This window comes from Mus caroli, unplaced genomic scaffold, assembly GCF_978045245.1.
Source record: "Mus caroli unplaced genomic scaffold, Mus_caroli_1 scaffold_9, whole genome shotgun sequence".
In the NCBI taxonomy this organism is placed as follows: Eukaryota; Metazoa; Chordata; class Mammalia; order Rodentia; family Muridae; genus Mus; species Mus caroli.
This window is the reverse complement of record NW_028227264.1, coordinates 89,792,618-89,810,181: the sequence shown is the minus strand read 5'-3', so window position 1 is coordinate 89,810,181 and position 17,564 is coordinate 89,792,618. Positions and strand designations below refer to the sequence as shown.

Below are 17,564 nucleotides of genomic sequence, written 5' to 3'. Positions count from 1 at the left end.
AGATTTCAGTCTGAAGAATATCGTACAGACACACGAGCAGCCTGTTTCAGGTGAGGAAGGAACTAACCAAGTTTCTGGTGAAATTTCAGAAAGAAAGGTGTGCATGAGGCAGGGAAGACAGAGAAATGGTACTGCATGGGTCTCCTGGGATTTTCCTGCTGGGCTTTTTGTCTTAAAAAGAACAACAAGCAAGTATCTGAGAGGCCACATTGAAAGAAAGACCTGGTTTCCTAGTCTCTTATAGATTCCAGGCATCACCGCATCCTGTTGAAGTTGATAGCTCTACATGGAAAGGAATAGGATAACCTTGGGGATATATTTTCTGAGCCCCCCTTCTTTTTTTATTTCCCTGAGGTATTTATGAAACTCAGAAGTTCTTATGACTTCCTGAAGGGGGCCTCAGAAGGCCACTGGGCTGAAAGCTGGGTGGGGTGGCATTCAGCCAGCTTGGCAAAAGGAGAGGTGACTGCAGCAAAGCACAGACACATATGGCAAAGACTCAGAAAGCTCCCCTGACCCCTAAGAGCTGAGTCAGCCAACAATGGGTCTGAGACTCAGCCAGAAGGGTATTGGCAGGGAATACTGGCATGTGTTTGTCTACTGTAGGACACAGGTATAGCCGTTGATGCTGCCTTCAGGCTTCACACACTAGCCATTCATTAGGAACTGAAATAAATATCTGAGTCGAACTGTCTCCACTCTCCATAGGTGTATCTTTGGTCTCTCCAAGTCTCCAAGGAGAATCTTGCTCCTTTTATCCAGAGAAAACAGGAGCTGCTAGACAGATAAATGGGTTATCTCTCTACTTATAATGTCTCCTTGTTCTTCAGACGAGCCAAGAAGAGACTGAAAGGCAGCTTACAATGCCAGTACCTTCAGTCCCTCTGTGGTACTACTCGCACCATGTCACTCCTCTCTCTGACCTGTTTTGTCAATGTAACTTCAACAACAGGGACGCCATTATTATTATTATTATTATTATTATTATTATTATTACTAAATTTTTTTTTACTTATTTATCCACTTTACATCCCACTCACTAGCCCCGTTCCGGTCACCCCCTCCTACAATCCTTCCTCCATCCTCCTCTCCCCTTCTCCTCTGAGTGGGTTCCCCCCACGCCAAAAGAATCCTCCCTCCCTGGCACTTCAAAAGCCTCTGTGTAGCTAGGCACTTCCTCTCCCACTGAGACCAGACAAGGCAGCCCAGTTAGAAAAACATATACCACAGACAGACACCAGCTTCTGCGATTGCCCCAAGTACCCGTTCAGGACCGTGTGAAGACCAAGCTGCACATCAGTTACATCTGTGTGGGGAGGCCTAGGTCCAGCCCATATATGTTCCTTTGGTTGGTGGTTCAGATTCTGAGAACCCCAAGGGTCCAGGATAGTTGACTCTGTTGGTCTTCTCGTGGAGTTCCCATTCCCTTCAGGACCTGCAATCCATCCTCCTATTCTTCCCTAAGAGTCCCCCAGCTCCATCCACTGTTTGGCTGTGGATGTCTGCATCTGTCTGAGTCAGCTACTGGGTGGAGCCTCTCAGAGGATAACATGCTCAACCACAGGGACTTTTAAAGCTGCTCTGTTCCTTCATTGAAGAATCATTGTTTTCTTCCCTTTAACATAGTCCTTTTCTCATAGCCTGTCTCCCAAACAGAGCCCCATCTCCTCTCTGAAATGAATTACTTACTTACTCTCTTAGAAACTTTCACCTCACCCTTGCTAGCCTTTCACAGAATGGGACACATGAGTAAATTTACTTCCTGTTGTTCAGATAAACCATTTGTCTTTACATTTTTATTTTAAATTAGATGTAGGACTGTGTAATGGTTTAGTTAAGAGCAGTGCCCTTGGAAGCCAAAGGAGGGCATCAGATCCTCCAGAGGTAGAGTCACAGGGGGTTGTGACATAGGTGCTGGGAATGGAACCTGGGTCCTCCGCAAGAATAGTGTTCTTTCTTAATTGCTCTCCAGCCACTAAACCACTACTCTTCTATCAACTGATTTCACTTGAAATTACAAGCCTAGAACCATATACCTGCACACACCATGCGCTGTGTTTTCATAGTTTGATACTATTGAAACACGACTTCTCCTTTTTTTTTTTTTTTCTTTTCAAGCATCTAGTAGCAAACATCTTGCCTCCTGTGTGATTCATAATTTGTCATGAAGCCACTACGGAAAAGTCATGTGACCCCAGAGGACAAACAAACAAAGAGACCAAGTGAGCCATTTCATGATTTGTTGAGAACAGTTTTATTGCCGTTTTGACAACGCAGTATTTTTCTTTTAAGTACCTAAAATTCTGATCGACTTGAACTACTGTTTTTCGCTAATGCTGTACAAACTGGACATGCTGTCAAACCACCATACAAATAATTATGTTTCCTCCCATAGATGAGTGATGTTCTCAGCCTTGGTCAGAGAGGCTCCTTCTGGCGGTGGGTGGTAGTAAAGGCAGCCTCAAAGAAGGTCACAGTGATGAGAGTGAGAGATCGATGGGCACACATCCCTAAGGAGGATGTTCATATCACCCACTCCAAGGCTTGTGGACTCTCTCAGGACAGAAGGTAGAAAGAATGGAAGAGCCAGAGGATGAAAAGATGGGTAGTGTAATAAGACCCTGTCTTTTGGAGTTGACATAGCTCTTGCACTGAACTCACAGCTATAGAAGATACAAGTAGTAGTCACAAGACCGGACCCATCAATAGTCCACCACAGACAGTAGTGGTGAGGAATGCTCATGGGGTCCCATCTATCCCTAAGTGGCTGGGGGAGGAAGAGTCACATGTTTCAGTTATATAGCCACTGCTAAGTTATCCTGACTCAAGTAAATACTACCACTCACACCCTAGGAAGCGACCCTAATGAAACATAGTGGGTTAGGAGGTTGAGGGGAGAGTTTGGCAAGAATGAAAAAGAGATAAGAGTTAAAATCAAAGATAATGGGATAATTATGATCACAGTACTTTATATATGTATAGATTTGTTAAAGCATTAAAAATATACTGGATTTTTTTGGATGTCCCAAACACATAAATTATACACCACCCTCATAAATTCTTAACTTCCACACTGAATCTTAGATTGGAACTTAAAGATCTTCTCTGTTGTCTTTGATTTCATTGTCATCTTGGCGCCAAAGTGTCCCTCCACAAGCTGCATCCAGAAGCAGCTGTAATAACTAGGTCTTGACTTCGGGGGCTCTATTTCACATTCCCATGAACTAATTAGAAGGGAGGCCTTTGCCTGCCTCTCTGATAGTCCCTAACCAGTGAGAGAGCTCTTGCCACCCTCTCCATCCTGATTTTATTTCTCCAGTGTGTCCTCTCTGCAGAAAGCCATCCTATGCTGCTGAGCACCTAATGACTTTGGTTTTGTTTTTCCTTCCATTTGGAAAGAGGCACTTTTCTACCTTACTTAAAAAAAAAATCCCCTCTCTCCAGTTAGCTTTCTCCAGCAGGAGGTAGATGGTTTGAAACTACAACAGAACTGGAAGCAATTAGTTACCCAGGACGTCTGACTTGCCTGGCAGGTGCTCCTGTGAAGGTGCTAATTCATGAAGTGCTTTATATAGAAAGAGCTTTCTGGATTCAGTTTTCTAGAAGAAAGGAGATTCTGTCACGATTTGTTCTTGTCTCCCTGCCTCCCCAGAATCTACAACACACCTATCTGGTGCCTTCTTACTGAGAAACTCAAACTTTGGAACCACCATCATACACTAGGCTGCTGTTTCTTGATCTTTTGATCTTTTTTTACCTTTTGCTTTTTAATGAGCATACAATTATTACATGGTTTCTCACACTGCCTCAACTCACTGACAAACCACTGTCTTAACGACCTATTCAACTTAGCTTCTTTGTTACTCAAGTTTAGATTGAAATGACTAAACTGAGTTTTCCCCATCCCAACTACGGTCAACTCCATTCTTTCAGTGGTTTAAAAAGATCTGAAGTCCTTGAATCTTATCTTTTGTTCTTTTCATCTTATCAAATTCTTGCATCCAAACACCAAAAATATGTTATCTCCACCTTCAAAATAGATCCAAAATTCCACCATATAAATCCCACACTTACCAATATTAAAAAGAAATCCCTGATAATGGTGTGTGTGTGGGGGGGGGGGAGAAACGTACATACTGACAGCCACTAAGGCTACCTCAAGGTCTGAAATAGCTAAGGAGATGGGCTCTCTGCTCAGGAAAGTGCTCATATGATGCATGACGGGCAAGAGCAGAGGGCACTCCTGAGGAATAAACATGCAACGATGTCCCATCTCAACAGTACTCCAGAGACTAGGGAACAGAATTGTTGACCCTCAAGGAAGAGTGGGATAGGTTTATACCTTACCGAACAAATGAAGATTAGTCCAAGTGTTTTGAACTTGAACGGAGACCAAAGTATATATATGGTACAGTCCTTCATGCCAAGTGTCTCCTCCAGGAAATCATACCGATAAACAATAATTTGGAGGTGCACAGGATAACCCCCGTGCTTACTTCCATGGTCTTAAGATGGAGTCATTCCTGGGTTCATGTCCAGTCCCACTGCAGACCCCCTCCCTTCATTCCATCCCTCTTTAATCTTGACTGTAGGAGCCTCTGTCCCTCATGGAAGCTTCAGCTCAATGTCCCCATTGAGTTTTGACTGTTCCTTGTCTTTTGGTTGTTCCTTTTCTTCTCCGTGCAAATTCTGCAGTCAAAATGACACTCTTTCACCCTTATTTCCTTGCTTTTCCGTCACTTCAGCATAGCCATACAGCCAGTCTACAATCTGTGTGGATTTCATCTCTTTGAGTTTTCTGAACTTGTTGTGTTCTACAGCTGACCCAGGCTGGAGAAAGTGCAGAACTGTATTTTGTTTGTGATTTGTGCTCATAAGCATCTATTGGGCCTTTCCCTTGGTTGGGGGTGGGCGTGGGGGTGAGGGGTGGGGTCACTCCATGCCTCTTTTCTCTAAGCACCTATTTGAGCTCTTTTCAAATGCTATACTTTCACTGTCTCTCTTCCCAGTTGGAGATACCACCTTCTGCTATATAGAGAAAATACAAACTATCCGATTTTCTGTAGATTGCCTCTTGCTAGAATTTTGCCCATACCCCAAATATCTTGAATGCTGGAAACATACTCCTATCTGGAATCAGCCTTTCCACTTATTTAACAAGTCTTTCCCTGTCTCTCCTCCTTCAGCAGAACTTAAATTTTCCTTTGGAAAAAATTCCCTGTAAAGACTAATCATGGTCTATACTTGCTTTCTTTAAGTTCTTACCTCGTGTTTTTCCTTGTATACATTATGTAGATGTTTTGTCTATTACTTCTGATCAAGTTGGTCTTATCGAGGTCATCAGTGACATCTATACTGTTAAATCCACAAGTAGCTATTCCTCATCCTAGACTATGTAAGGGCTATGTCTAATAGAGCCAATTCACTAAGTTTCTTCTTCCTCCTCTTCTGCTTATCCTCCTCCTCCCCACCTCTTCCTCCTCCTCTGCCTCCTCTTCCTCTTTCACCACCATCTTCTACTTCTTACATGCTGTGAGTGTGTGTGTGTGTGTGTGTGCATATAGTATGAATACATGGAGAGCAGAGGTGTTACCATATGTCTTTGACTACCACTTTCCACCTTATTATTTTTAGTCTTTCACTGAAACCATAGCAAACGATGAGCCAGGCTGACCAAGTACCAAGTACCAGGGATCTGCCTGTCTCTGCTTCCCACCCCAGTATTGGCATGACCGATGTCCATTACCATCCTCAGCTTTTCACTGTGCGCTCGAGATATGCACTTGAATCTTCATGCTCATGAGGAAGGAGTTTACTATCGAGTCATCTCCGTGGCCTCACACTCTTTCCTTTGTGATATTTTCTTTCACTTAACTCCAGACTCCAGTGCCTGCCTGGTCAAGGATGGTGGCTCCTTCTTTGCACCCTTTGTCAGTGCTTCCTTTTATCCCACCCTCCACATTGCTCAGTTTTAGTCTTCCTTCCTTACATACACTCAACATTATATATATCAGTGGTTCTCATCCTGTGAGTCACAAACCCCTTTGGGGTTGAATGACTCTTTCACAGGGCTCACATATCAGATATCCTGAATATCAGCTAAATACCTGATTCATAACAGTTATGATTCATAACAGCTGAAAAATTACAGTTATAAAATAGCCACAAAATAAATGTACGGTTAGGGATCACCACAACATGAAAAGCTATATGAAAGGGTCACAGCATTAAGAAGGTTCAGAACCACTAATCTATATAATGATGGTCACATTTACATCTGTCCCTTGGACCTTTAGCGGCCTGCTCAACCTGTCTTTTAAAAAATATTTGATAGACACCTAGAGGTAAAATTAACACCAGATATTCAACTTGTTTCCTAAATCCACCCCTTCCACCAGTTTCTTACACATCAGAAGAGAGCAAGTTCACTCTTATTGATGTTTCTGACATCTTACAGGCATCCATAAAATTTTTTCCCACAGTGCCCACATTTACTTCTCTACAAAATTTTGTTGAATTTACATTAACAATATGTCCAAAGTACCTCTGTTTCCCTCTCCCTTCTCTACTTTGATCTCAGTTTATGTGTCCATTCACCCTACTTGAAGCTGCACACTGGCCTTCTAACTGGACATCATAGTTCAGACTCAGCACAGTAGTCAGAGGCATCCTCATGGGACAGAAATTAGATGACATGGCTCTTCATTCCAAGGAAAAGACAGTCTTCAAAAGAAATGGCCAATTGGGCTTTAAGGGAACTAAACATACATTCTTACCTGAATATATTACATTTCAAAAAATTCATTTGGCTCGTCTGCTTAAGATAGAAAATGCCCTACAGTGGGGAGTGGGAACTTGTAGAGCCCACCTTCAGTAGAAAGACAGGGCATCAAGTGGAGGGATGGGGTTGCCATCCCACAGTCAAAAACTCTGACCCAGAATTGTTCCTGTCTGAAAGAACTGCAGGGACAAAAATGGAGAAGAGCCTGAGGAAAAGGAGGTCCAGTGACAGGCCCAAAGTGGGATCCAGCTCAAGGGGAAGCCCCAAGGCCTGACACTATTACTGAGGCTATAGAGTGCTCACAAAAAGGGGTCTATCATGACTGCCCTCCAAAAGACCTAACAAGCAACTGAAAGAGTCAGATGCAGATATTTACCACCAACCAATGGACAGAAGCTGCTGACCCCTGTTGTTGAATAGGGAAAAGCCAGAAGAAGCTGAGGAGGAGGGCGATGCTGTAGGAGGACCAGCAGTCTCAACTAACCTGGACCCCTGAGATCTCTCAGACACTAGACCACCAATCAGGCATCATACACCGGCTGATATGAGGCCCCCAACACATATACAGCAGAGGACTGCTGGGTCTAGGTTGAGTCAGAGAAGATGCACCTAACCCTCAAGAGACTGGAGGCCCCAGTGAGTGGGGAAGTCTGGTGGAATATGGGTTGTGGGGGGTACATCCTCTTGGAGACATGGGGTTGGCGGAGGAAGTATGGAATGCGAAACAGTCAGAGGGTAGACCTGGAGGGGGATAAAATCTGGAATGTGAAAAATAAGATTAAATAAAATTTTTAGAAAGAAAGAAAGAAAGAAAGACTATTTCAGGGGAAAAAAGAAAAAAAGAAAAAAAAGGAAATGGAGACCCTTCATTGAGCCCATCCTGCCCCTTCGCATGTCAGGCAATTACCCCAGTGTGGTCCTTCCTTCTTCGCTGACGCCATCTTCTCCCCACATCCATCTCCATCTCAAGTCCACTTCCTGCACACAACATTAATCCTTCCAGTTAAATGAGATTTTTTTTTTTACCCATAAGATTCCCTCAAAGCTTTTCTTTTCAGCCTTGTTTGATGATTTCTAAGTTGAAGCTTTAATCACAGTTGAGGATGCTTTTAAATGGTTGCCTCTCAAAAGAAATCTGTTGCTTCACCTAAAGTTTTGCTTTAAAAAGTTATATTAGCTCTTGTTCTATTAAATATCATTTTGTCAAGATGAATGTATTGTACAATCATTTACAAAATGAACTGGTCATATAATGCTAATTATTCTTCAAAGTCAAGAAAAGGCTCCAGAAATCTCTTCTGTATTAAAACTTTGTAGATTTCAAGTAAACATATTAAAAGGAAAGATAAAAACTGAAAATGGTAAGTAATATAGGTTTCTATAGTTTACAAAATAAATTCACTTAAGTAAACCCATATATTAACACAGATGCCCAAGGGTGAAATCACCCTTTTCAGAAGAAACAAAAGTGAGTTGATGATTAATACTGAGGATATCCAGGATGGAACTGACACAAAGGCATTCTCTGTCAAAATATGTCATCTAGGGTGTCTGCAAAGGATGGATCTTAAGGCCAAAGTGTAACACATTAACTATGTCTGTAAGATTATGTAAACCATGACTATTTCAAGTAGATCAAAAACAAAACAAAACAAGAAAACAAACCAATCTATCTTAAAATTTTTAACATTTTACTTTTTTATTAGATATTTTCTTTATTTATATTTCAAATCTTATCCCCTTTCCTAGTTTCCAATCTGAAAATCCCCTTTCCACCCTCCCCCTGCTCCCCAACCCACCCACTCCCATTCCCAGTCCTGGCATTCCCCTATACTTAGGCATAGAACCTCCATGGGACCTAGGGCCTTTCCTCCCATTGATGACCAACTAGGCCATCCTCATCTACATATACAGCTAGAGGCACAGGTCCCACCATGTGTTTTCTTTGATTGGTGGTTTAGTTCCAAGGAGCTCTGGGGGTACTAATTAGTTCATATTGATGTTCCTCCTATGGGGCTTCAGACCCCTTCAGCTCCTTGGATACTTTCTCTATCTCCTTCATTGGGAACCTTGTGCTCTGTCCAATGGATGATTGTGAGCATCCACTTCTGTATTTGCCAGGCACTGGCAGAGGCCCTCAGGAGACAGCTATCTCAGGCTCCTGTGAATGAGGTAACCAAATCACAAAAGAACACACATGATATGCACTCACTGATAAGTGAATATTAGCCCAGAAGCTCAGAATCCTTCTTAGAAGGTGAGAACAAAATACTCAAGGAAGGAGTTACAGAGACAAAGTTTGGAGCAAAGACTGAAGGAACGGTCACTCAGAGACTGCCCCACTTGGAGATCCATCCCATAAACCACCACCAAACAACATTTTACTTTTTAACTCAAATCAACATGGTCCTTGCACATTATTACAGAATTCCATCTACTGCAAAGACTGTGATAAATTGCTGAGGTAACCATTGCATTAGAAAGTCACAGCAATACCACTGGAACCCATTTCAACAGCTGAAGGTTAGGTTTTGGCTCTGCTGAAGGTCAGACAGGGAAGCATCCTGATGCTAACAACTGCTCTGGACATTTTGGATGATGGAGTAAATATGAGATCTTACCCTCCCTGCTTGGTGGCCAGGGCTTAGACACTACACATACCACTCTGTCTTATAATGAAAACAAACAAAATAAATAATAAATAAAAGAAGAAGGACACCAAGTAAAATCTCTATCTACCTCAAAAGATAATTGACCAAAGTCAAATCCTTAAAAACATTTTTGTGCCCCAAATGAAACAAAACTAGTAAAGACTTTCCTTTAAAATCCTTGCCAACCACTTGCCTTTGGGGGCTTTAAAATCTAGAACTGAGCATTTAAGTAAGTGATGGTTGAATAATAATTACACACCTAGAGTTCTTTCCAGGGTCTATATGCCATTTCTCTATAGAAGACATACCAGAATTTCTCATCCTATAAAATTGCATCTGCTATATGCAAAACAGTATATACTCATTGAATGAGTGTGACACTTGAGTAGACAGAAGAGGAAATGAGAATTCTTGCTACTGCTGTTAACCGTTACTAGTATTTATTGAGCACTAACTTAGCACCTGATAGGACATTATGCTAATCACTGCTTTATACGCAGTGTCACATGATAGGCTAAGAACATCTAATTAGTTTCTTGTTCATTTAATTTTTGTATGGAAGAAACGCTGTAGCACCAAAACCCCAAGCCTGTCCCATAATTAGTAATCGATTTGGGCAGCCTGACTTCAGGGCCTACAAGGTACTAGACCCAAGTACTTAGGTGTGGGTTCTAGAAAGAAGAGAGAAGATAGTAGGTAGCTAAGCAAACAGGTTATTGGCATCATTTTACATATTGATAAGACCACTGGAGAAAGAAACAATTTGATAGAAGTGACTCAAGCAAGCCTGCTACACACCTGTAATCCCAGCATGTAGGGAGCTGAGAGAGGACCATGAGTGTGAGGCTAGCCTGGACTATAGAGCTAGCCTGTCCTCCTTCACATATCATCAGAGTGAATGTGTATTTTAAAAGGCATGAACATATAATAATTTGCACACAGTAACGGGGGATTTTCTGAGGAAATAAAGGCTTTTCAATGCCTTAAAAACAAAAAAAGAAGTTGGGGACATAAATGCTGGCACCAGGTTTGAGTGCTAGCATTGTTTGGATGGGCGGCTGTTATTTGTCTTCTTTGTGTCTGAATTCCCTTCATACACTCATCCAAAGGTCAAGATAAGTTGATATAACTAAAAAGCCTAAAACGCTGTCTGACAGAACACTAAGTATCACCTTTTATTATCGGAATGGTTGTATTCACTTTTGCTTCTTTCTTACCATGATTCTTATCATACTGAGATTTGAGTACAATCTGAAGATTATGTGAAGGCATTATGTGCAAGGCAAAACCTAAATGATGCTCAATCACATACATATTAAAATGATGCAGGTGGAAGGAACTAGAGTGCCGTATTCCCCAAGCCAGATGCCGGGGGGGAAAAAATGCCTGGATGCCTGGGTGGATCTGCTGAAGGTTAAATTCAAGGTTGAGTTGGGAACCAGATGACTGTTGGCTTCATTGGCCATGACAAGGGTCTGAGTGCCCTGACACACTTTAAACACAGCAACAACATGCTTTGATTTACATTTTATAAACACCAGTCTGGCTGCCTCGAAAGGTTAGATTATGACTTCTAGAATGTGTTTAGTGTGAATTAGACAGAAGAGGGAGAACCATTCAGGTCCCTGTCCTCAGTGGGATGTCCCTCAGCCTTACCAGGTAGCTGTGAGCCCATTCTTCTCCAAGGGACATTAACACAATGAATCTGACAAGAACCAGAAAGCTTTCCCTAGTGGGTGGTACTTACTTTCCTGTTTCCAAGTTTGCCTGGGTTTCAGCAGGTGATTGTCTACCTTAGTGACAGCATCCAACTCAGCCTTACCAGATCTCTTTAATGAGGGTTCTTTAGTCTCAAAGCAGCTGTAAACAATGGTCCCATGTGTTGATTAGCTTATAAAATTGTGAGAGAGCATTTCCAGATCTCCGGCTATTTTATACCCATAATAGTATTAAATTGTTATATTGATCTTAACATTGGAAAGACTATCAATGTACTAAAACCATTGTTATACCCATGCCATGATAAAAATCTGAGTACCCTAAACTACTGCTCATATAATGTGAACCAGAAATAAAATTGGCATAAAGATTTCTCTTAATCACCACAGCTCTAAAGGCTTTATTAAAAAGCTCAAAAGTATACCTGCATGCAGTGAATGGTTTTACCTGCGTGTTCAGCTCCCTCATTCTTGACTTCTGTGGTTTCCACAGAAGAGGTGGGTGGGCTAGCAGGAGGGCTGGAAGTAAAGCTGGTACACCCTGTAGATGTGCTGATTTCAAAGTATTCTTGGTTATGATTCATTCGCTGGAAATCCAGAGAAGACACAATAGAAGTCCGTTGTTTTGGCTAAAATAAACAAGCAGGACAAGAGTATTAATACAATCCCACTTGCCTTTAACTCTACCCCACTGTCTAAGCAAATTAAGGATGGAAAGATTAATTTCATTCACTCATCAAACAGTTTACCATCCAAAGCAGTGAGGGCAGGCACTCAATCAGGGCAGGAATGTGGAGGCAGGAGCTGATAGAGAGGGTATGGAGAGGTGCTGTGACTGGCTTGCTTATCATCATGGCTTGCTTTGTCTGCTTTCTTATAGAACCAAGAACTACCAGTCCAGCGTGGCCCCACCCACAATGGGTGTGATTGTCCCACATCAATCACCAATTGAGAAAAGGCCCGATAGGATTGCTTACAGCCCAACCTTATGGATGCATTTTTCACAGGACTCTAGTTTATGTCAAGCTGACCTAAAACTAGCAAGTATAGTACAGTACAAAGAGACACTAAGCAATCAGTTGATGATAATGAAAAGTCATCATTAAAATGTTATGGCACAGTTGATATAATACTACAGGCTATTTGGATTTCATGGAAGATCACAAATTCAAACACATAGCATTTCTCTTAATAATCAATTTTGAAAGTTGCAACTTTAAGTCACCTTTCATTCAACTAACATTTATTAAACATCTGCCATTTGCTAGACCCCGAGGATACCGAATCTAATAACAAAAGGTCCCTCCAATGTTGAAGCATAATTAAGGCAGTTCCATGTTTTGATTCTTTATATAGTCCAAGGAATTGCTGGCATTAGATATTATCCCCAAGTAACATATGTTGGAATTAAATCATGAGAATTAAGTAAAGTTATATGGAACATTGTCTAGGATCTAAGAATCTACTTGGTATTTGTAGTGAACTTTGATTTTCTTTCTTAAGGATTTTAATTAATCCCTAAATAGCAAGAAAAGTCAATTTAAACATAAAAGTTAGAATCATGGAGCTATTGAAGATATAATCTATACGCTCTGTCGGTCATGGATTACTCCCTATAGGAGTCTTCTGGTTTTTTTTTTTTTTCTAAAACAGAATTAATCATTTTCCCATTCTTCCAGCCTACTAAAGCTTAGAACATTGTACTGCAGAAAAACTTCAATCCTTTGGCCCTCAGATCTATGTACATTTTCTAAAAACCAGCCATGCTCTACTTTTTAATATTCTTATTTATATAAGTGAAATATATAGGAGAGTAAGTGTAAGTTTCATTCAATAAAGTTTATTATAATTCACTTTCTTCATAGTACAATAACTTTTGGTTTATTGGTCTTTTTATTGCTCTGCAATGTTAGGTAAAACCAATCACAAGTGACTCAATGCTCACTTCAGAGCTCATTTTCTTATAGAAAGTCCAAACTATGTCTCTTGTACATCCTTGTGTCTACTGTAATAAACAAGTATGCTTTGATGCAGAGCAGGCTGCGCCCTTCTTCATCAGACATATTCAGCTGGAGTCAAATGCTTGAGTTGCTATGGGAACTGCCTGATATCTAAAACCAAGGCTTCACCTTTTATGAAAACACTCAGGGTCCTCCAGCCAAGTATATTCTCCCTCATCACTGTGCATGAAGTAAGTGGACAGACCTCTCACTACTTGATGAGATGCAAAGCCAGACACAGCAAGGCAGAGTCTTGCTATTACGTAACCCTAACTGTCCTGGAACTCACTCTGCAGACCACGCTGGCCTCCAACTCTGATCCTAGGTGCTGGGATTATAATTCACTTTTTTTTCATAGCACAATAACCTTTGGTTTATTGGTCTTTTTATTGCTCTGAAATGTTTGGTAATATCAATCACAAGTGGCTGAATAATCACCTCAGAGGTCATTTTCTTATAGGAAACCTAACACTGTCTCTTGTAGGTCATTGTGTTTTACTTTTTAAAGTAGCTATCTAAAGATATGCAGAAGGCATGGAATGCTTTATCCTTTCATCATTTTATTTTTTAAAAAGCCCGAGAAGCACAATATTGCTATATAGGAGCATGCACATCATTTATGATGGTGACAGAATTCAGTAACGGAATTCAGATTAGTGCCCACACAAGATTCAGTTGCTTTGCAAGTATGAATGATGAGGGTTTAATGTCAGGCTTGGTTTCTCATGAAATGTCTGCCCTTGGGGCTACTGAATCTCAGTTTCACATTCAGTGTCCTTTCCACTACACGCCATGAAAGCCATTAAAGAGGCACAAGCTATTACAGGAACACTAACAGAAACAGGTCTGTCCATCAGTCAGGATTTTGTTTTGTTGCTTTGTGTAGTGTTTTGTTTCCCTTTATGCACAGGCAAGACTGCTTTCCCACTAATGTTCTTTCCCATGAGCCTTCTAAAGGTCAAGAATACTGATGCATATGATCTCCACCTAAATGTTGCTTAAGTATATGTTTCTAAACCTCAGCTGTCCACAATTTTAATTGCATTGAAACGCAAGTTGTTTTGTAATTAGGAAGACAAATTGGCTAATTTTGCTGCATTAATTCATCCTACAAATATTGCTGAGTGTACACTTAATTGCAGAGACCATGGCAAGTGCTGCAATAGCAATAAAAAAGGTGACATTATAGCTCTGCAGTGGGAGGAGAAATGCTGCATGGGGAAGAGACAGTGTAGTATATAAAGGAGATAGATGCAGGGATGGAGCACAAAAATCATGGAGACCTCTAGGGAGCCACTACCTTAGGAAGGGTACCAGAAAAGCTCTCCTGGGAGGTGACTCACCTGAGTGGAAGCAGAAGTAGCACACACACACACACACACACACTTATACACACATAGACATATACATGCAACACACATGCACATATGTATACACATATGTACACATAAAGAGAAAGAAAGATCAAAACTCTCCATGGTTTACTATGAAGTATCATGCAAAGTATGTGAAAGTTGTTTTGTGTTCAGGAAGTGAAATATTGGGAATTGCAGAAACCAATACATACAGGACTTATATTGTCACAAAAGAGATTTTGCTCATCATTCCAAATATTTTTTCACTTTTTTATTTTATAAATTAATTTAATTTTTACACTCCATATTCCATTCTCCACCCCCACCCCAATCCACCCACTGTTCCACATCCCACACCTCCTTCCCACCCACCTTGTTTACACATGGATGCCCCCAACCCCCACCCCACCTGACCTCTAAACTCCCTAGGGCCTCCAGTCTCTTGAGGGTTAGGTGCATCATCTCTGAATGAACATAGACCCGGAAGTCCTCTACTGTATGTGTGTTGGGGGGGGGGGGCTCATATCAACTGGTATATGCTGACTGTTTGGTGGTCCAGTGTTTGAGAGATCTCAGGGGTCCAAATTAATTGAGACTGCTGGTCCTCCTATAGAATCATCCTTACCCTCAGCTTCTTTCAGCCTATCCTGACAAGGACGAGTGCTTCTTACTTATGACATTATTTTAGTTAAACTTGTTTTAGGATTTAAAGAATGAATTGTTCTGAGTCAAAGCAGAGGAAGGGAAACCAGTCAGGAAGCTGTACAATTCGAACCATAACATTGAAGGGTCCTATGGGAAAAGCAGTAGTGATTGGGTTGGGAAACATGTTTTTGGAAGTCTATAATGTAGTTAACTCTTTGGGACTTGGCCTCTGATAGGCTGTGGCAGTTGATTTTGAGTAAGAAGCCTACAGTGACAGACTTTTTATTTTAGTGAATATCAACAGACAAGTAATTTTGTGGGAAACACAGAAGACAGGGTAAGAGAACCTCCAACGGAAAAAACCACTGAGCAGAGACTATCTGGCCTTGGTCTTAGCTACTTCCTCCAAATTGACTACAGATTATACAGTTAGCTGGTACACACTGAAGAGGTAGCCAGTGCCCAAAGTTCCCTAAGCCAGGAAGCTGATGGAAAAGAAGAATTTATTAGTAATGTTCTGAGACTGTGGCCAGCACACTATGAGATCATGACCTTCAGGCCAAATTGGCCTTTTTTCTTGCTTCAGAAATACCATTCAACTGTCTATTCATTTGCTCATTGTTCATGGCCGATGTTAAGTTATATTGGGAGCACTGAATAATTATATACGTAAGTAAATTAAAAGGTCACACTACTAACAATACGTAAATACTTGCTGCCTGACCCTTCAGATCAAACATTTGGCAACCCACACTCAAATAAACCAATTCAGACATGCTTTGCTTACGTGTGCAATACAACCATGGCCACATAACACCTCTTAGCCTAAGTGGTTTGAGTCTCATGGACTACAGGAGCAACTGCCCATCGGTAGGAGTGAACTTTCTGCATCCTCAGTGTCCAGACAATATATTTGTAACTTGAAAGGTCATGTACCTCACATTGGGCTTCATGAAAAGCTAAAGCAAAACCTTCCCGCTAGACTTTGGAGATCCTGAGAGATTCTGGTAGATAAGCATCCCTATCTTAATAATTACAGAATGCAATGGCCGAGAGAGAGAGAAAAAAAATGATTCACTCCAGATCATAGTATTACAGCTATGAGAATAAATGATAGACTGTAGTGATAATAAAATTGGCAACCGAGAACATTGAATAGATCTTAATATGAGTCCATTCTAATTTCTTAACGATATAAAATGGGATTCTGCTGAGCTTCGCAGTCCAAGGAGGGCTTTTTATAAAGTTCAGTGAAATTACTGATGGAACCCACCAAGTGTCCCTGCATCAACTGAGCTGTGTTCTCCATGGTACCCACTCTGTATGACATTTCTCTCTCTAGTGGTCCAGTGCTCATAGCTACTGCTTCCCAAACACCTATTTCCTTATGAAACACATGAAATTGTAGCTTAGGGGCCAAATTCATGGAGGCCACTAGGGAGCCACTACCTTAGGAAGGGTACCAGAAAAGCTCTCCTGGGAGGTGACACACCTGAGTGGAAGCAGAAGTAGCACACACACACATACACACACACACACACACATAGTGGAGCATGTGTCCTTTTTACCGGTTGGGACATCTTCTGGATATATGCCCAGGAGAGGTATTGTTGGATCCTCCGGTAGTACTATGTCTAATTTTCTGAGGAACCGCCAGACTGATTTCCAGAGTGGTTGTACAAGCTTGCAATCCCACCAACAATGGAGGAGTGTTCCTCTTTCTCCACATCCTTGCCAGCATCTACGGTCACCTGAATTTTTTATCTTAGCCATTTTGACTGGTGTGAGGTGGAATCTCAGGGTTGTTTTGATTTGCATTTCCCTGATGATTAAGGGTGTTGAACTTTTTTAGGTGCTTCTTAGCCATTCGGGATTCCTCAGTTGAGAATTCTTGGGTCAACTGGTGGTTAGCATGTAGAAGAATGAGAATTGATCCATTCTTATTTCCTTGTACAAAGCTTAAGTCTAAGTAGATCAAAGAACTCCACATAAAACCAGAGACACTGAAACTTATAGAGGAGAAAGTGGGGAAGACCCTCAAAGATATCGGCACAGGGGAAAGATTCCTGAACAGAACACTAATGGCTTATGCTGCAAGATCAAGAATCGACAAATGGGACCTCATAAAATTGTAAAGCTTCTGCAGGGCAAAGGACACTGTCAATAAGACCAAAAGGCAATCAACATATTGGGAAAAGATCTTCACCAATCCTAAATCTGATAGGAGGCTAATATCCAATATATATAAAGAGCTCAAGAAGTTGGACTCCATTCTAATGGAACATTAGAAAGTGCATGCCATTATGGCAGATATAAATGACATCGCTTATGACAGAAATGAGCAGGGATTCCTGACTAGGCAATTCAATATTTCTTTCCAAACTTTCCCTATGCTTCAAAGATCTGTTTTATCT

The 17,564-nt window shown here is 41.2% G+C and overlaps 1 protein-coding gene across 6 annotated transcripts in view; it reads right to left on the bottom strand.

The window, feature by feature from the left end:
* Anks1b (ankyrin repeat and sterile alpha motif domain containing 1B) overlaps window positions 1-17,564 on the bottom strand; it is a 1,085,844-nt gene that overhangs the window by 620,077 nt on the left and 448,203 nt on the right. For all 6 annotated transcript variants that reach the window (XM_085843084.1, XM_085843086.1, XM_085843085.1 and 3 more), the window contains exon 12: window positions 11,599-11,779. In XM_085843084.1, the coding sequence (XP_085699210.1) occupies window positions 11,599-11,779 (181 nt within the window). The remainder of the gene's footprint in view (window positions 1-11,598; window positions 11,780-17,564) is intronic.